Here is a 17,434-nt window from a genome sequence, read left to right as displayed (position 1 = left end):
CCTTTGACATCCTGCTGTGTGTGTGTGTGTGTGTGTGTGTGTGTGTGTGCGTGCGTGTGTGCGTGAGAGAGAGAGACGGCTCCTGTAGTGCTTGAGCTCATTGTTAATTGAAGGAGCCATTTAATTTCCACTCCCAATGCTTTTAGTCCTTCCGTTATAGATTTTGTTCAGTGTATTGTGCAGGGATTCATTTGCGTTCATTTTTATTTCCTAACATTGTTTTTTGCTTGTACAAAAGTTTGGTCTTTTTTTAATTACATTAATATAAAATGGAAGCATAAAACACTTTGCTTGAAAAATATGGGAATAAATTAAACAGTTTTGAAAGAAAATTCACCTAACACTCTTGTAATTTATTAACAATATGCTCTGACTTTTATTTTTTTTGCAAAAGTGCAAAAGCAACGTGGCAATAATAATGATATACGTACAAAGAGATTGCCAAGCGAACAGCACCTTGGAAATCAGTTACAAAGGATCAGTTATAACTATCTCAAAGTGCAAACGGCATACAGCAGTCTGGTCGAATCAGTCCTGTCTTTTAATATGACCGCCTGGTACGGCAACCTGAACGTAAAGAGCAAAAACAAACTTTCTAGAATAGTTAAAATAGCAAGTAAAATTGTTGGCAAAACACAAAAACAGCTTTCCAACATTTTTGAAAAGGCTGTTATCAGGAAAGGAAGGAAGATCAGTGGTGATGCCTCGCACCCACTGAACTCTGCATTCCAGCTGCTTCCATCCGGTCGTCGATTCAGGGTCCCAAGGGCCAACCGGAACATTTACAAAAACTCATTTATCCCCTGTGCCATACGGTCATTAAATAAATGAACTGTCCTGTGTGCTGTCACTGCTGCGCTATGTAATATTTTAGATAGGTAGGTATATGACTGGTATTTTAGATAGTTAGGAATTAGGAAGCCATTTTAGTTAGGTATTGTATTTGTAATATTTTAGGTAGGTAGGTATATGACTGGTATTTTAGATAGGTAGGAAGCCATTTTTAGTTAGGTGTTTGTATTTGGAATCATATGTTTATTTGCACTATCTGTCTTAACTTGTACATGTGTGTTTTATGTTCTATGTCTTTATGTTTTATGGTGTGCTGACTGTGCACAATGTATCTTGATGGGAAGAGAAGCCAAAGAAAAATTTCCACCATGGTGGACAATAAAGTATCAAATCAAATCAAATCAAATCAAAAGATAGAAAGAGTAGATACAAATAGATAGACAATCAAAATAAATAAGACATTAAATTACAACAAAAAACTACATCAAAGGGTTTTTTTGGTTTATCTGTTATCTAATTCAGGTAACACTTTACATGCTGTACCACAAAAACGTGCGTAGTTACTATAGGAACAAGTCGGGAATCGTGCATACTGGGAACTGGTAATCTTAAGGGTTCAAAGGTCATGAGCTGGGACGGTGACGTCACCAGATCGTCACCAATCGTGCGTTTAGCGATTCCCCTCATAGATATAATTCCCCTGACCCCAAGCCTAACCCTAAAACAACATAAAACCTTTAAAATACCTTAAGTATGTCCAAAGTATTTGGACAGAAATAAGTATTTGGGTAGAACATAGCGTCAATACGAGTCTCCGGCTCTGCAGATCTACAGTTTAGATCGGGTTTTTAGATCCATGCTGCAGATACACCCCCTCCCCTTGCGTGATGAGGTCACTTCCACCTGTACGTACAATCCGGAAGCCGGTGCCATGTTGTGATATTTGAGGAAATCATTTCTGGCCGAAGTTCACAAAAGAGTGGGATAAAAATCAGATTTCGGGGTGAGCATGGAGGTAAGAATAGCTAGCGTTAGACACTTTCGACATAGTAAAATGAAATAAAAAACACTTTTCTCTACATATGTGATCAACTACAGCCGCCTGTATCAACAATCTTTGGTTGTCACAAACACAATACTGGCCTTTTCAGGTACGAGCGTCCTAAACGGAACACCCGTCCCGACCTGACCTCAATTATCCCTTTATTATCTGTATTAACTTCACCTCATGTGTTGTTATTGTCCCATTAAAGGCTGATAATGCTTCGGCTTTTGTGCGAAAAGTGTCAAACTTGGTCTTTCAAAATGTATGGCCCTGAGAACAGAAAATCTCCAGAGCGATTGAGCTAGGCCATTGGAGCGAACTATTGTGCAAGAACGGGAGGTAATCTGTCAAACGAAACAAGCAGACTACTGCTAACGGTTAAGAAGATGGAATCCATTCGTAAAATCTCCTCTCTTCAACGACACGATGGTGTCAACTGTCTATTATGCGCAATTAGTGTCACATGTGAAATACGAACATTTTTGTTATACCGAAATGAATGGGAGGACCTCGACACAGGCTTAGTGTCAAGCTAGCAAGAATAAAAAAGTACTTCCGGTTTGAAATTGCAAAATAAAATCATTATGACGAACATAATCTCTGATATCGCACGGTTTAAGTGTCTGTTTTAGTCATTTCACTCTATGCAATGTATTGATTCACAGATCAACGTTTAATGCGCATACGAACGCAAATTCTTCTTATCAAAATGGAAAATTGATCGGTTTTATTTCGAGGCTGTATCGCTTAATTTCCGGTATTATTCTGGCGTCGTTCGTCTAACTTGACGCAGCCTCCCCACCCGTCTATCCAATCACATCTGACTCATAATAATCCATCCATGGCTCGGGCTCGGGATCCATTGAGCAGCCTGGCCCGGGCACCACGAAGAAAAACGGGGACTGGTCGCGACAGAGACATCCTGAAATACGGTCGTTTCGTATTCCAGACCTCTGAGTAGCATTTACCGTACATTCCATAGGTTTTTGTAAGAGTTTGGTCAAGTCAAGTTCTGAGCAAGATAGCTAGATGTTAGCTAGTTAGCGTTCGAACGTAGACAGACGGGCGCCAGCCTGATCCTGAAGTAGTACCGCAGCCTTGCGTCAAGCCAGCTAGCTAGGCAAGTCAGCAAGACGGGTATAGCTCATAGCCACGCTAGCTCGGTTGCTAGCCAGCAGACGGGCTATTTTTGGCGTGGCTGCTGGCGTGCACATGCTCCCTTTAGCCATAAGAGCTAACGTTATCTTAACATTGTGCACAAGCTGTCAACTGCAGTGTCGGCAGTTTCATAAGAAGAATAATCTGCAATTGGTACTGGGGGCCTTTTCGATTTTCGTTATCGTTACCCCCCCTCCCCCCCCATTTGGAAGTGCACGGCAAGGGTAGACAATTCGACTTCAAGACACAGCTCATATGAGGCCCAATTGAAAAGATGGACCTGAATTTTTATGCGGATCTAACGGATGGTACCGTGCAGCATGGCGATCCAGAGTTCTTGGATCCGCAGACTTTCAATGGATTTGACTCTGTCAACAAGGTGACCCTTCAATGGATGAAACGTCTTTACTCACCCTCACAGCACCTATGTGCAGGCTGTAGCCTGGTCCCTTATCTTATCCTGCCATAGACTAACCAGGCTGAACCATGTCAGTGTCTTGCATTATTTGACATTTGAATTGATATTTGTCTGAGCTAAATGGGACCATGTGGATTCTTCATGCATGATGCTGATGTGATGTGATGTTGATGTTTGTTGGCCAACGGCTTCACTCACTGTTTGCTTAATGATGCTGTGCCTGTTTGCCTCCCTGTCTTCATTTCAAGCTGTCAGTGACAAAGAGGAAGATGAGCTGTGCAGCTCATCTACATGCCTTTGGTGGGTTAATGCCAGTTTTCTGCTAAATCAATGTGTAATATTATATTCCACATTGAACTTGAATGTGTTGGGTGTGATAATGCAGAAAACTGACATTAACCTGTCAGTTTGGTCTTTTTTTTAAGAATAGAAAAGCCCCTTTAAAACATTGGTTGGTTAGCTGCCAGAGTGTCAGCCGCCTCAGCCCCAAAAGAGCAGCACCTCTGGCTTGCGGCTGGTGTAAATGTCGCTCTGTATGTGTAGCCTGACTGTTGTTTATCTCCACCTTCTAGTTCCCTGGAGGCAGTGACAGCTACCTGACCATTTCTGGGTCCAGCCATCCATTTCTCTCCTCTTCAGAGGTAGGTCTCTCTTCAGAGGTAGGTCTCTGATGCAGCCTGAAAAACACCCACTTCTTCTCCATCCATGTTACACCATAGCCGTTTTCACACATGCCTACAGGAACATTGCCTGTAAATCAATATCGGCCATTTCCCGGAATTTCCCTTCACACCTGAGGGCTCACGTGTGAATATAGCAGTCAAATTACCTGTATTTGAGGGGGGTCGGGGCGGAGGGCACTGCAGTGCAGAGCAGGTGGGGAGTGACGTGTGCACTTTGATGGGGAATCGTCCTTATTTTGGGGGTCGGCAAAACTCCGATGGTGAAATAAGTTCGCTTGTCACACAATAAATCACACTCGTTTGACATAAGAGGGCATGTAGCCTATGTTGTATCCTTCACATTCGCTCATGGGCTGCAGTGCAGAGTAGTATCCAGGCAGCGTCAAGCCAGCGTAATAAACACAGCCGATTTCCCCCCTCCCCTCTCTGCTCGAGAGAGGCCAGTCCTTCAGTCCTCCGCACTTCGCAGCAGCCCGACACAGGACAGACGCAGCGAAAATGGCAGCGGCTTGCAAGCCGCCCAACGCTTGTATGTAGAGAAAGTAAATGCACGAAGCGAAATGTGGAAGTAGTTTGCTTTGATGTGCGCGAATGATTAGATGATGCACGCTGGAAGTGAACGTTAAGCAACGTGTGTACACCTCGCCCATGAGAGAAGGACCGGCAAATGACTTGACACGTTTCACACTTGAGTCGCTCTGCCAGCATACCGGTCCTGTCACTACCTAGGAGCTAGTAAAAGATCAGCGATTGCGGGGGTGCGCTTGTGCCGGAAAACAATTTTCACACATGAAAGGCATAGACCACTTATGTGGTCCGGTATAAAGTGCATGTGTGAAAACGGCTCATGTGGCACCTGGATGCTAGTTTTGGCTTACTGTCCCCAGCGTAGGGATGCCACGGTGTGGACATTTTCCCACCAGGTAATAAACACGTGACACCATAAAAAAAAAAATATATATATATATATATATAAAATATATATATATATAAAAAAAATACAGAGCTCTTTAGCAGTCCTCAGGGTCCGGATTTTCAATTTAACTGCTCTCAGTCCGACACACCCGTCAAGCTAGTCACCAATACAAGCGTGGTAGTGATGTCAGGTTAACCACAGAATAGTTTGGAGTGGTTACATTTGTCGGTCTATTTTATTTTTATTTTTTTTTATTTTTTATTGTTTATTTGCACAGAGAGAAACATAATAATAACATAGTACAAGTATCTTAATACAAAGAAATTGTGCAGGTGAGGGAAAGAAACCCGGAAGGGCTTATAGAGTCTCACCTTATTTAAAAACAAATTAAAGACTAATAATGAAAGAAGAAAAAAAACACAATCAAGACAATATATTTAAAACAATATAAAAAAGTTAAAAAAAAATATATATATATACAAAAAAAAGAAGAAAAAAAAAAGGAAAAGAAAAGAAAAAGCAAACAGGTGCACCAGTGGCTAAACAAATTAAATCAATCAATAAGATACAGGGGTAAAGAAATCAGGTACTGTGCTCTTTTAAGAGAAGTTGTTTACCGGTAAGTTTTTTTTTGAAAAGTGGAAATGAGGAGTGACTACGGAGTGCAGCAGAAAGACTGTTCCACATGATTGGACCTCTGTATTTGATTGAGAATTGGCCAAGGTTAGTTCTGAAAAACTGACTGTGTAGAAGATCAGCAGATCTGGTGTGATAACAGTGAATAAGAGACCTACTAATAAAGAATCTGTCGAAAGAAATGGGAAGTAAATTATTGACAAATTGAAACACAAAAAGACACATCTGAAATCTATGAATGTCAAATATGTTTAACAGCTCCAGAGTTTGAAATAATGGGACAGTGTGAGCATTCCAGGGAGAGTTTGTGATCAATCTAACAATTTTTTTTTGTAATAGAAAAATGGGAGAAAGACTGGTTTTGTACGTGCTTGCCCATACTATATTTCCATAAGAAATGAAGGGATAAATCATAGAATAGTATAGGTCCATGAAGTTTTTTCTTGACAAAACATGTTTTACTCTCTGTAAAATACCACAGTTTTTTGCAACTTTATTGGACACATAAGAGATGTGTTTTTTCCAATTGAGTTGATCATCAATGTTTACACCTAAAAACTTAACAGAAGAAACATATTCAAGTGTATTGTTGGCTATAAGAATGGGGGAAAGTTGATTGGATAGAGTTCTATTTTTAGGTTTGAAGATCATATAAGCACTCTTTTTAACATTAAGTGATAACTTATTGCATTTAAACCAGATATCCATTTTTTCTAAGATAGTGTTCATACAAGTAATCAACCTATGCTCATTTTTGTCTGTGAGAAAGATGTTTGTATCATCGGCATACAAAATAAAGAGTGCTTCTTTAGAAATCAAATGTAAATCATTAACATATAAAAGAAAAAAAAGAGGACCTAAAATTGATCCTTGTGGAAAACCACACTGTAAGGGACTGTATGATGAATTCGCTCCATTCCAAATGACACATTGTTTCCTGTTAAGCAGGTAGTTTTTAAACCAATTGAGTTCAGTTCCGGTAACACCATGAACTTGTAACTTGTTTAATAATATGTTGTGGTCCACGGTGTCAAAGGCTTTGGACAAATCAATAAAAACTCCTAATGTAGTTTCTTTGTTGTCCAAAGCTGAAGCTATTCTGTCAACTAATTGAACCAAAGCCATAGCGGTGGAATGCTTTTCACGAAATCCAAATTGATAGTCATATAATAACTTGTTATCATTTAAGTATTTGATTAGTCTATTGTACACAATTTTTTCAAGAATTTTCGAGAAACATGGTAATTAGAGATGCTGCGATCCGATCATGTGATCGGATATCGGCGCGATATCAGCCAAAAAACATGGATCGGATCGGATTCCAGCGAAAATGACCGATCCAAGGCTCCGATATAAGCACTCCATTCCATGACTCTGCTCCAGGATTTCTATCCAGCATGCAGCAGCAGCAGCAGCAGCAGCACACAGAGGCCGCGTTGAGCCTAGGATGGCCAGGGCCAAAACGTCAGACACACCCGTCCTTAACCTATGTGCTATTCGAAATCACGCGTCCGCACCATAGACTGGCAAAACATGGCCGCCCCCAGTGTGGCTGACAGTTTATAACAAAACAACCACTATTGCAATTTGCAATACATGTCCCGCAAGGTTTCTGAGATTAGGGGAAAGTCTGAGCTGGTGTTACGCTAAACCAAACGTGGGGATGAGGCAGCGGATTTGTTTTGGCGTTAACGTTAGCTGTTGTGATTATGGCTAACGGGGCTAACGTTAGCTAGCTGGTTATCTAGTTGCAGGGCAGCGCTCCACAAGCTTGTTGTGACCAAAACCCCCGCATTTAAAGCATTTCATACTCCCAGAGCTGGCGTAAACCATAGAGAACCTCATGCATTAGCCTACTCAAAATGAAACGTCCAGGGTTTGTGTCTCCAAAATCAACTAACGTTACGTTACATGCAAGCTAACGTAGCTAGCTGCAGAGCACTCATGATCTATAAGGAAAACGAATGCGCACATAGCCTACATAATTGTCAACATCACATACATGTATTTTCTTTAATCTAGACTACAGGCATCATTTTTCAGTCAAAAGTGAAACGACACAGATATGATGGCGTATAGTGAGGCTTTCCATGCCTCACTATAGAACTGGCCCCATGCAAAATTCAGACCGCTTATATGTTGCCGTCATGCCAATAAGAGTCTAAATGTAATTTTTTATGTTTTATCTGCAGACTAAGCAGCTAGGCTTTCGGTTCTATAGACGGTTTTAACTTGACAACAAAAACATTCTAAATTGAACCCCCGCTCACTTCCTGTTGCAGTGTTTGCTATGGACATAAAAGAAAAAAAAACATTCAAGTGCAGGACTGACCATTCCGTGAAAACAAAACTAACATGTCGAGTGAATATTTCTGCAGTTTGCCGAATGCTGAGAAAAAGGAAGTGCTGTGGGGTTGCGCTCTGGTGAAAACCGTCTATAAAAGCCATTATTTTTTGTATTGACTATTGAGTGATACACTTTACTAAAAAAAAATATTATATCACAATAGTGATGTCAGATTTGCTTAGGTCAGAGCTATGGAATATTAAATCATCCATCTTTGCTCACAACATTTGCCCTTTCTTTCTTCTTCTTTTTTACCCCAGGTGTGCATAAAATACAGGTTAAGAACTTATGGAAAAGTCATGGAAATCCATTGGTCAAAATGTGTATGAACCCTGAAGGGTTAAATTGAGCATTTATGAGAGATTTCAAAAATATCGAGATATATATCGTGTATCGTGATATTCTTTAGAGGCCATATCGCCCAGCCCTAATTTGATTGTTATGTTTTAGTTTTACATCAAATTAATTAGATGAACTAAATCGTTTACATACTGTACTATATTACCAAAGCACACACATACATACCTAACCCTAAAAATGTTTGTTGCCTGCTAGCTATCAGACAGCATAGAGAGACTTAAATATGTGCTGTATCGGTATCGGATCGAAATCGGTATCGAATCGGGTATCGAAATTTGATCGGAATCGGATCGGTTTTGAGCTAAAATATCGAAATCGGATCGGAATTGAAAAATCTCGATCGCAGCATCTCTAATGGTAATAAAGAAATTGGTCTGTAATTTGAAAATAATGATGGATCGTCAGCTTTAAATAGAGGGATGACCTTGGCCCATTTCAGTTGATCTGGAACAACACCTGATTGAAGAGAACAATTGAAGATGTGACACAGTGGTTGTACAATAGTAGGGAGGCACTGTTTCAATAGCTTCATTTTAAGCTCGTCATGACCAGCGCCTGTTAACTTCATAGTTGATACAACATTACATATTTCTTGTTCGCTTACAGAAGAAAAAGTAAATGATGATGAGGGAGAGACTGACTCTGCTTTCAAACAACTAAAGGGAATAGTGGGAATTGTTGAAGCCAAAGCAGGACCTATGCTAACAAAATAGTTGTTGAATTCATTGGCAATCTCAATGGGGTCCTCTATGATTTTACTATTAATAGTAAACTTGTTTTGTGGCAATTTTACAGAAGAGGGCTTATTTATAATTTCATTAATGACATTCCATGTACTTTTCATGTCATTTTTAAACAAATTAAATTTCTCTTGATAATGTTGTTTTTTTGATTTTCTCAGCAAATGATTAAGTTTATTTCTGTATTTGGAATAATTATTGTAATTTAATGGAGAGGGATTGGTTAAATAATCTTTATATAGTTTGTGTTTCTTGGAGATACTTTTTTTTAACTCTTTAGTCAACCATGATTTACGAGCTTTAGGTTTGATTGCTCGATTTTCATGTGGAAAGGATTCATTGAAGGTGCCAAAGAATTCGTCACTGAAAAGGTCATATGCCTTGGATGCATCACTAGCCATCATGATGCTGTCCCATTCAATACTAGCAAGTTTGTCGACAAAGCTTTCCACATTAGACATCTTGAAATTTCTAAAGAGACCACTAGAAACAACATGCTTAGTTTCACTAGAATGATAAGTAACAAAAATGGGAAGGTGGTCTGATATATCAGTAGAGAGTATACCTGATATACCATGTTTGTTTGTGCAGTTGGTAATAATGTTGTCTATCAATGACTTGCTAGATAAAGTGATTCTGGTGGCTTGTGATATAAGAGGGTAGAAGGCATTTGCAAATAATCGATTCACAAATGTATCTGAATTGGTCTGCAGTAAATTAATATTGAAATCACCTAAAATAAAACAGGGTTTGTTCTCCTTGTCAATTATGTTCATAAGTTTATCAAGATCGTCAACAAAAGAATTTGCATTATTGCTTGGAGGTCTATATACACAACCATTGACAGCGTGACCTGGAAAACAAGCTGCACCCAATATCTCAATAAAAATTGATTCAACATGACTATCAGTATTGGGATTTCCAATGATTAAATCTTTTCGCAGAGTGTACCTGATAGACTCTTTGACAAAGAGGGATACACCACCACCCGGTCTTTCTTTTCTGTGACTAAAAACATGATTGTAGCCATTCAGGGAGTAGAGAGACACATTAGAGTCATTTAGCCAAGTTTCAGTAAGACCCACAACAGAAAGATGTAAGGGTAGAGAGGCAAAATAGTCAATTAACAGCTCAAAGTGTTTTGGTAAACTCCTAACATTCAGATGAAATAATGTAAAGGAATTGAGGTCTTTTATATTTGATTCTAGACACGTTAATTTTAAAGTGTCTTCAGTGCAATATTTGCAATTGTCCAACTTCTGATTGAAAATATTAAAGTGATGATCGGGATCAACATGAGAGAAAGGTGAAATGTGTAAGTAGTTGGAAGATGCTGCAAAGTCACCCACTGGTCTGGGGAAGTCCGAAACTCTATAAATTAGGCTATTCTGCAAACAGTCCATTCACCCCCAGTCAATCAGCCCCTCCCGTCCCTGCTGCTGCTGCTCTCAGTGCAACACTTCAGCCTCACATAACATTAAGTCGTTATGCACTGGGGACAGACAGACTCTCCTCCTTACATTACACTACACTACGCTCACAGCACTGTCAGCCTCTCAGATGTACTGGGGACAGACAGACTCTCCTCCTGGAGAAAAGAAACTAACATCATTAGCCACAAATCTGGGGATTTCTTTCTGGCCATGGGATTAACATGACCAGCAAGCAGCAGTAAACCAGGCAATGATGACAGCTGAGTAGCCTCAGCATGTGCTTTTATCACAGCTAAGTCATCGATGCTAACTTTTTACCATCAATGTTAGCGGAGAGTTAGCTAACATATTAGCATCAATGCTAGCGGAGATTTAGCTCTGTTAAAACCACATTTCCAGAGATGGCAGTGGCAAGAGAATACGCACAGGCTTAGATAAGGGTCTTACCTACATGTGTATGAGGAGGGATTGTGTTCACAACATGTACAACTAACGTTACTTGCTGGTCTGTCTAACGAGAGATATGATGAACTCAGACAGCCGGGATAGGATGGAGGGAGCGCTTGTAATATACACCAGTGCAGCTGAGCGCATGCTGAAACTGTCAAGAGCGGGCGGAGTTGAAGGTGTTACCGGTGGGTAGAGCTGTGCATCTTCACTGATCTCACGATTCGATACGATTCGATTATACAAGTCTTCGATTCGATTCGATTAAACGATGCATCACGATGCATCGCGATGCATCTTAAATCGATGCATCACTTTTTCCGCAATACATGATTTATTTTTTCTCACTTTCTTTTTTCTCACTGTGTGGCTACTTTTAAAATAAAAGTGCATTTGGAATTGCATTGTATTATGATCCATAATTAAAATAAACAACTACATGTACCGGTACTTACATTCTATTTTATTTGATTATAATTTTTTTTTTTTTTTTTTTTTTATAATCGATTTTTGATATTTGTTAATCGATGCAGAATCGTGCACGTCCACATCAGGATGCATCTCTGAATCGATTATTTTCGGCAGCTCTACCGGTGGGCATGTTATGTAATCGGTGTATGCCTCAACATTGTTTAAAACCGGTAACACCTAAAGGCCTGTGTCCATCTAGCGTCTTTTTCCGACCGTTAAACGCTGGAAGTACGCTGGGAAGCGCTGATCTCAGCGCACAATAAAACAAGGAAGCAGTCTGAAAGTAACGTTAGTTCAGCTACAGCTACTACCGCAGCTTGATAGCTGACGACAGCTAACATTAGCAAACAACACACATACAGTGATTTAGCAACACTCACCAAAAATATTAAGTGTCTAGCCAATCTGCTCCCACAATTGAGCCTTTCTGTCTCTGTTGCGATAGTTTCTCCATATGATTAGTTGCCAGAAAAGGAGCACCCCGACACCAGCGTCTTTCTGAAAAGTTAAAATATTTTCAGCTGGAAGCGCTGGGAGTCGGGCGCACAAAAACGCCAGAGCGCTGTGAAAATAGACGCTGGGCGCTGCGCACTTTCTCTAGACGTCCGTGTGCGCCCGCATACGCTCTCTCCCCATTGGAAACAACTGAAAATAGGCGCCGGAGCTGATGAAAAGACACTAGGTGGACACAGGCCCTAAGGCCGTGGCAAGCCTACCCCAGCGTCGTCACGAGCTGCCTAGTGTTTGTCCTCTAGCAGTCTAGCACATTGTGCAACTGTGAGATCTTTAGAAAAAGGGCTTCACAAGCTTCAAGCTGCTTTGTTTTGTCGGTGCCTGACTGAGACACTGGAAAAGCAATGATTCTCCGTGCCTGGCTGGATCCCTCTTCACTCATCATGTTACATTTTAGAGATGTTTCAGTGCTTCCAAATTAATCTCATCAAATGTATCTGACATTTGGTCTTGTTGTGACATCAGGTTTGTCCAGAGGTCATCTGATGTCTGTACAAAGTAATGCTGCTGCTTCAGTATTTAAGAAAGCTGTAATTTTTTATATTGAGCTTCTTTTCTCTCCCGCTCCCATCATCTTCTCTTTTCCACCGTTCTCCTCTCTCCCGTCCCCTCCAGACGTTCCACACCCCCAGTCTGGGCGATGAGGAGTTTGAGATCCCCCCCATCTCGCTGGACCCGGACTCGGCCCTCACCGTGTCTGACGTGGTGTCGCACTTCGGGGACCCCTCCGATAGCGTGGTGGTGCCCGGGAACGCTGTGGTCGGAGGCGACGACCCCTCCTTCGCCTCCACGTTCGTCAACCCCTCCTCCCAGGGACTGGAACACCTGGGCCTGGGCGTCATCAACCAGCCAGGAGGGGGCGCTTTGTTGGGCTCTTCACTTGGCATGGTGAGGACTTACACTGTAATTTCAGACTCTGTAAGTCTTACAGAGTCTGAAATTAGAGTGATGATGCTGGTTTCAGCCTGGGACTTCCTTGGCGATATTGACAAACTCAAACACAATATTTTAGACCGAATACTTCGATATCGATAATGTCTAGAGATGCACCGATTGTCATTTTCTTGGCCGATTCCGATTTCCGATTTTTGAATAGTCTGACTTGCCGATACCGATTTTGTCCGATTCCGATTTTCTTTCTAAGAACAATAATTGACGGGTTATTTTTTTTTTATTATTTTTTTTACTTGGCTTTAATAGAAAATTATGATTCATGTCACATTTCTTATCATTTGCATGAGGGGCTCCAGATGGAAAGTAGCCTATGGCTAAATCTGTTACAAAGCATCTCTTCCCCTATGGGGTTTAATGTTTTTTTTGTACATGTCCCTGCCAAATAAACGAATAGAATAAAAATAAATAAACATCAAAATGTTATCCCTGGACAAGGAGTTTATAGCCTATAGGTCTGGAGCCCAGAGACCTTCAAAGTCATGCCCACTCTACAGTTGTGGATTTGGCTGTAGATGAGGAAATGAGTTTGAGTTGAGTTTACACACAGTCCGTTTCTTTTAATCCGCCATCCGAAAAAAAAATCATCACACACAGTAAAGCTTGCACACTGGTCCGATGCGTTTTATTATTATGTTCGTCGTTCTATTTGCAATACGAAACAAATAGTCCTCCTCTCCTGTATCCACGTTACAACGTGACTGACAGACAGATAGCAGCAGCAGCTGATCTGCAGCAGGCAGCGGTGATGTGGACTGCAGCTGGTCGGGGAATGTAACACAGGGCTCGATAGTAGCCTACCTTCACTTCGCCAAGCCGGCTGTGTTGCGCTGTGGCCGGGGAGAGAGAGGGGCCAGTGAGGTGAAGCGAGCCGCTCAGACTGGAGTGGACTCCAGCCGAGCAGGACTCGGCAATGTACCCTGCTCCTCCGCGGCTTATTTTCAACTTGCATGTGTGACAAACTGTACAATTTCCACAATGAGGATGACATGCTGGTTTCCCTTTGGCTGCTTGCGGTGTGCGCACGTCACGTGGATGCATGCATCGTGCAGCTGCAGGTAATTGACCAAACAAAAAAAGGGGAAAGCCGACCGGCGCACAGAATCGGACTGTGGACTGACCGGAGCCGGTCACTGGTCGGGGCCGATCATGTGAAAATCGGCCATTTCCGGTCACGTGCCGATCGATCGGTGCATCCCTAATAACGTCACAATATTTTGGGGATGAGTATTTGTGCTTTCATAAGATATAATATAAGATAGAACTAAGGAATCATAACATGTTCTTAATCAAGGGCTTTGAAACTGATTGAAAGTTTATAAGGCTTTGGCAGGTTTTCAGAAATGAATGGAAAGCTTTGAAAATTCTTTATTTTTATTCAAATATACTGTAGCTGCCAAATTGATCCTGCTTTGGCTCTCTGGATCAACACTTCCCAGGTTTAACATGAAGGATTTCCCCTGCATCTATGAGTCTAATTGTGACAAGTGTCATGTTTTACCCCAAAAACAGCAGCAGTTTGGAGTCCTTCACTTCTGCCAGACAACATGTCTTTGAATTTGTCCAACTGGGTGTGACACTGACATGTTTACACTGCATCGTCTCCAGCGTTGTTTATGTAATGGGACATATAAAGCAGAGCTGGAAGCTTTCAATTCATCTTGAGTTTTCCCTCTGCTCCCACCTTCCTTCATTTCCCAGGATCTCGGCCATCCGATTGGCTCTCAGTTCAGCAGCTCGTCCCCAATGACCATCGACGTCCCGCTGAGTGACATGGCCCACGGCCTGCTGGGGACCAACCAGCTGACCACTATCGACCAATCGGAGCTCAGCGCCCAGCTGGGACTGGGCCTGGGGGGCGGGAACACATTACAGCGTGCCCAGTCGCCGGACCACCCTCTGTCTGCCACCGCCTCCCCCACCAGTTCTCTGCAGGACGACGACATGGACGACTTCAGGCGGGTGAGATATGGGAGCATATGAAAATTTAATGTCATGATTATCCTGTCCAAAATAATCGCGATTAACGATATTATTGCGATAATCATCAAAATATGCTTAAAACTCTTATTATGGCACTGGAACATACTGGAATCACTTTACCTTACATTTTGTTTCGAAAAAACAAATATTGACGTTGGCCCGTGGCGTAGACACCTTCCTCCGGCAGGTTCTGCAGGTGGGAACCTCATCTTTCTGTCGTTGCTTATTTTTTAATATTTCCACACATCTGATTTAACTTTTTTAGCTGGAGGATACAGCGGGCAAGCTGAGCCTGCTTCAGCCATGTTGCCAATTGACTGGAAAGACATGCCCCCACCCTTAAGACACGCCCTCACCCTTGTGGCAAATGGCAGTTGATAATAAAACAGGAAATCAATAGGACTCACTAGCCGTGTTCGGAATGGTTCACTCACTCACTATTCCCCATGTAGTGTCGATCATATAGTGAACTATATGTAGTGTTGATCAGATAGTGAACTATATGTAGTGTTGATCAGATAGTGAACTATATGATCAACAATATATATAGTTCACTATATGTAGTGTTGATTATAGTGAACTATATGTAGTGTTTATCATATAGTGAACTATATGTAGTGTTGATCATATAGTGAACTATATGTAGTGTTTATCATATAGTGAACTATATATAGTGTTGATCATATAGTGAACTATATGTAGTGTTGACCACATAGTTCACTATATGATCAACACTACATATAGTGAACTGTAGTGTTGATCATAGTGAACTCTCATATTTTGACCAAAGTTGGTATTAAAAAGACAAAAGGCGCTTACTGAGGTATGATATGAGCATCTGTTCAAAGTCAAAGCAATCTTGAGACAAATATTTTCCCATCCCATTAACAAGATTGATAGTAGAATTAACTTGTTAACACCTTAAGTGCCATAGCCGAAATAATTCGTCTTACATAATCCAACGCTTAAGTGCCAGAGCCGAGTTTACTCGTCTTACATAAACATTTTTTTTTTTTTGACAGTGGGACATCAATCAACAACTTTTACATCTTCGAGATCACTATTGGAGCAAGATAATGTGTATAATCTATTTTACCGACCCACTAAGTGTTGACAGTGCTCCCCCAGACGACCGAAATCAAAGAAAAAACTGCCGCGGGACCAAGCCGTTCAAGGAAATGCCGTGGCGATTTTACAGTAAATCCATTCAAGACTTGTCTTGCCTGAGAGCGGCCGCGCACCGGCAGCAGCACACAGAGAGCGGAGAGCGATTTGCAAAATAGATCATAGGTGAAACACACTTTGAAACACCTCAGAAAGGCCAGAATCAACATCTGCCCATCGCCCACGCATTCCCCGGCCCATCTTGACTCGCACAAGGAGCGTCTGCACGCAGGCAAGCAGGCAGGCAGGCACACAGGCAGGCAGCAGCAAAAGCGCTTCTGACACGCCCGCTGTACAGCCAGGAGGAAGGAGGAGAAGACACACGGAGGGAGGAGTTTGAATGAGAGGGGTGTTTCCTGTTGTTATGGAGGAAATTACTGTTCAAAACTATTGTTTAGAATGTCTGACGGTCTTACTGATGCCAAAAATGAATGGTTAAAGTGACTGTTTCACAAAAAGCCATTTATCTCTGAATAAATTTCCAGACGCTGAAACCATGCTGTACTCAACGGCTAATATCTACATAACTACTAACTCTGCAAACTAACTCTTTTAGACAGAGAAAGCACACATTCTATTAGTTATTTTTAGATGATTGGTGTTCATGAATTCTTAACAGAAAATAATCCTCGGCTGTCTCTAAAATGAGCCAGAATCGTCAAAAACACCCCTGGCACAACTTACCTACAGGAATGAAAACATGGCTGGCATTCAATGTGTTAAAGATTAATTGCAATATCATGCATTGATGCCCCCTTTGTGCCAAATTTATATTTGAAAATCAATTATTTGATTTGCGTGAAGTCCTTGAAAAGGAAAGAAATCGTTAGGGTTGTCCCGATCCGATCACGTGATCGGAAATCGGGGCCGATCACGTGATTTTCAACTGATCCGGAATCGGGGGGAAGAGATCAGATTTTTATGTATAAAAACAATGATAAAAACGTCACAAAACAAATATGGCAATTCTCACATTTCAGTCATCCAAATAAACAATCTGTCATTTATTTTATCATTGCAATTTGTCATATTCATCGTAAACACGAGCCCTCTTGCGCAGCAACACACGCAGTTTTAACTTTAGTAGTGGGGAGTGAGCATTGATAAGAAGCGACAACTAATCTATTGCAACAGCGCACAAGAGATCGGCCATTTTGGGGCGCAACAAACCTCTGTGCTATTGTCCTGTTGTCTGCGGCGCCAAAATGGCCACGGTTCTATTGTCAATTGTCGCTTCTTTCCTTCCATACTCTTTGTTTAGTGTTCGACTAGCGACACATCAGAACGCGATAAAACATACAAAAACACATGTCCAACCATAATAACTAGATGGTCGCACAGTGGCTAAAACAGAAACAAGACGTAACGTTAGTTAGG

General features: G+C 41.4%; 1 protein-coding gene across 2 annotated transcripts in view; it reads left to right on the top strand.

Moving 5' to 3' along the window:
- The first annotated feature begins 1,714 nt into the window (after nt 1–1,714).
- tox4b (TOX high mobility group box family member 4 b) overlaps nt 1,715–17,434 on the top strand; it is a 38,939-nt gene continuing 23,219 nt past the window's right edge. Inside the window, exons 1-4 of one of the 2 annotated variants that reach the window (XM_083639827.1) lie at nt 1,715–1,807; nt 3,986–4,054; nt 12,575–12,847; nt 14,612–14,872. In XM_083639827.1, the coding sequence (XP_083495953.1) occupies nt 1,802–1,807; nt 3,986–4,054; nt 12,575–12,847; nt 14,612–14,872 (609 nt within the window). In that variant the 5' untranslated portion in view covers nt 1,715–1,801. Of the gene's footprint in view, nt 1,808–2,764; nt 3,375–3,985; nt 4,055–12,574; nt 12,848–14,611; nt 14,873–17,434 lie in introns of those variants that run through there. The other variant, XM_083639826.1, reaches the window with a different exon arrangement.

The sequence above is a fragment of the Poromitra crassiceps genome, assembly GCF_964638095.1.
Source record: "Poromitra crassiceps genome assembly, chromosome: 7".
Lineage (NCBI taxonomy): Eukaryota > Metazoa > Chordata > Actinopteri > Beryciformes > Melamphaidae > Poromitra > Poromitra crassiceps.
This window is presented reverse-complemented; position numbering and strand designations above follow the sequence as displayed.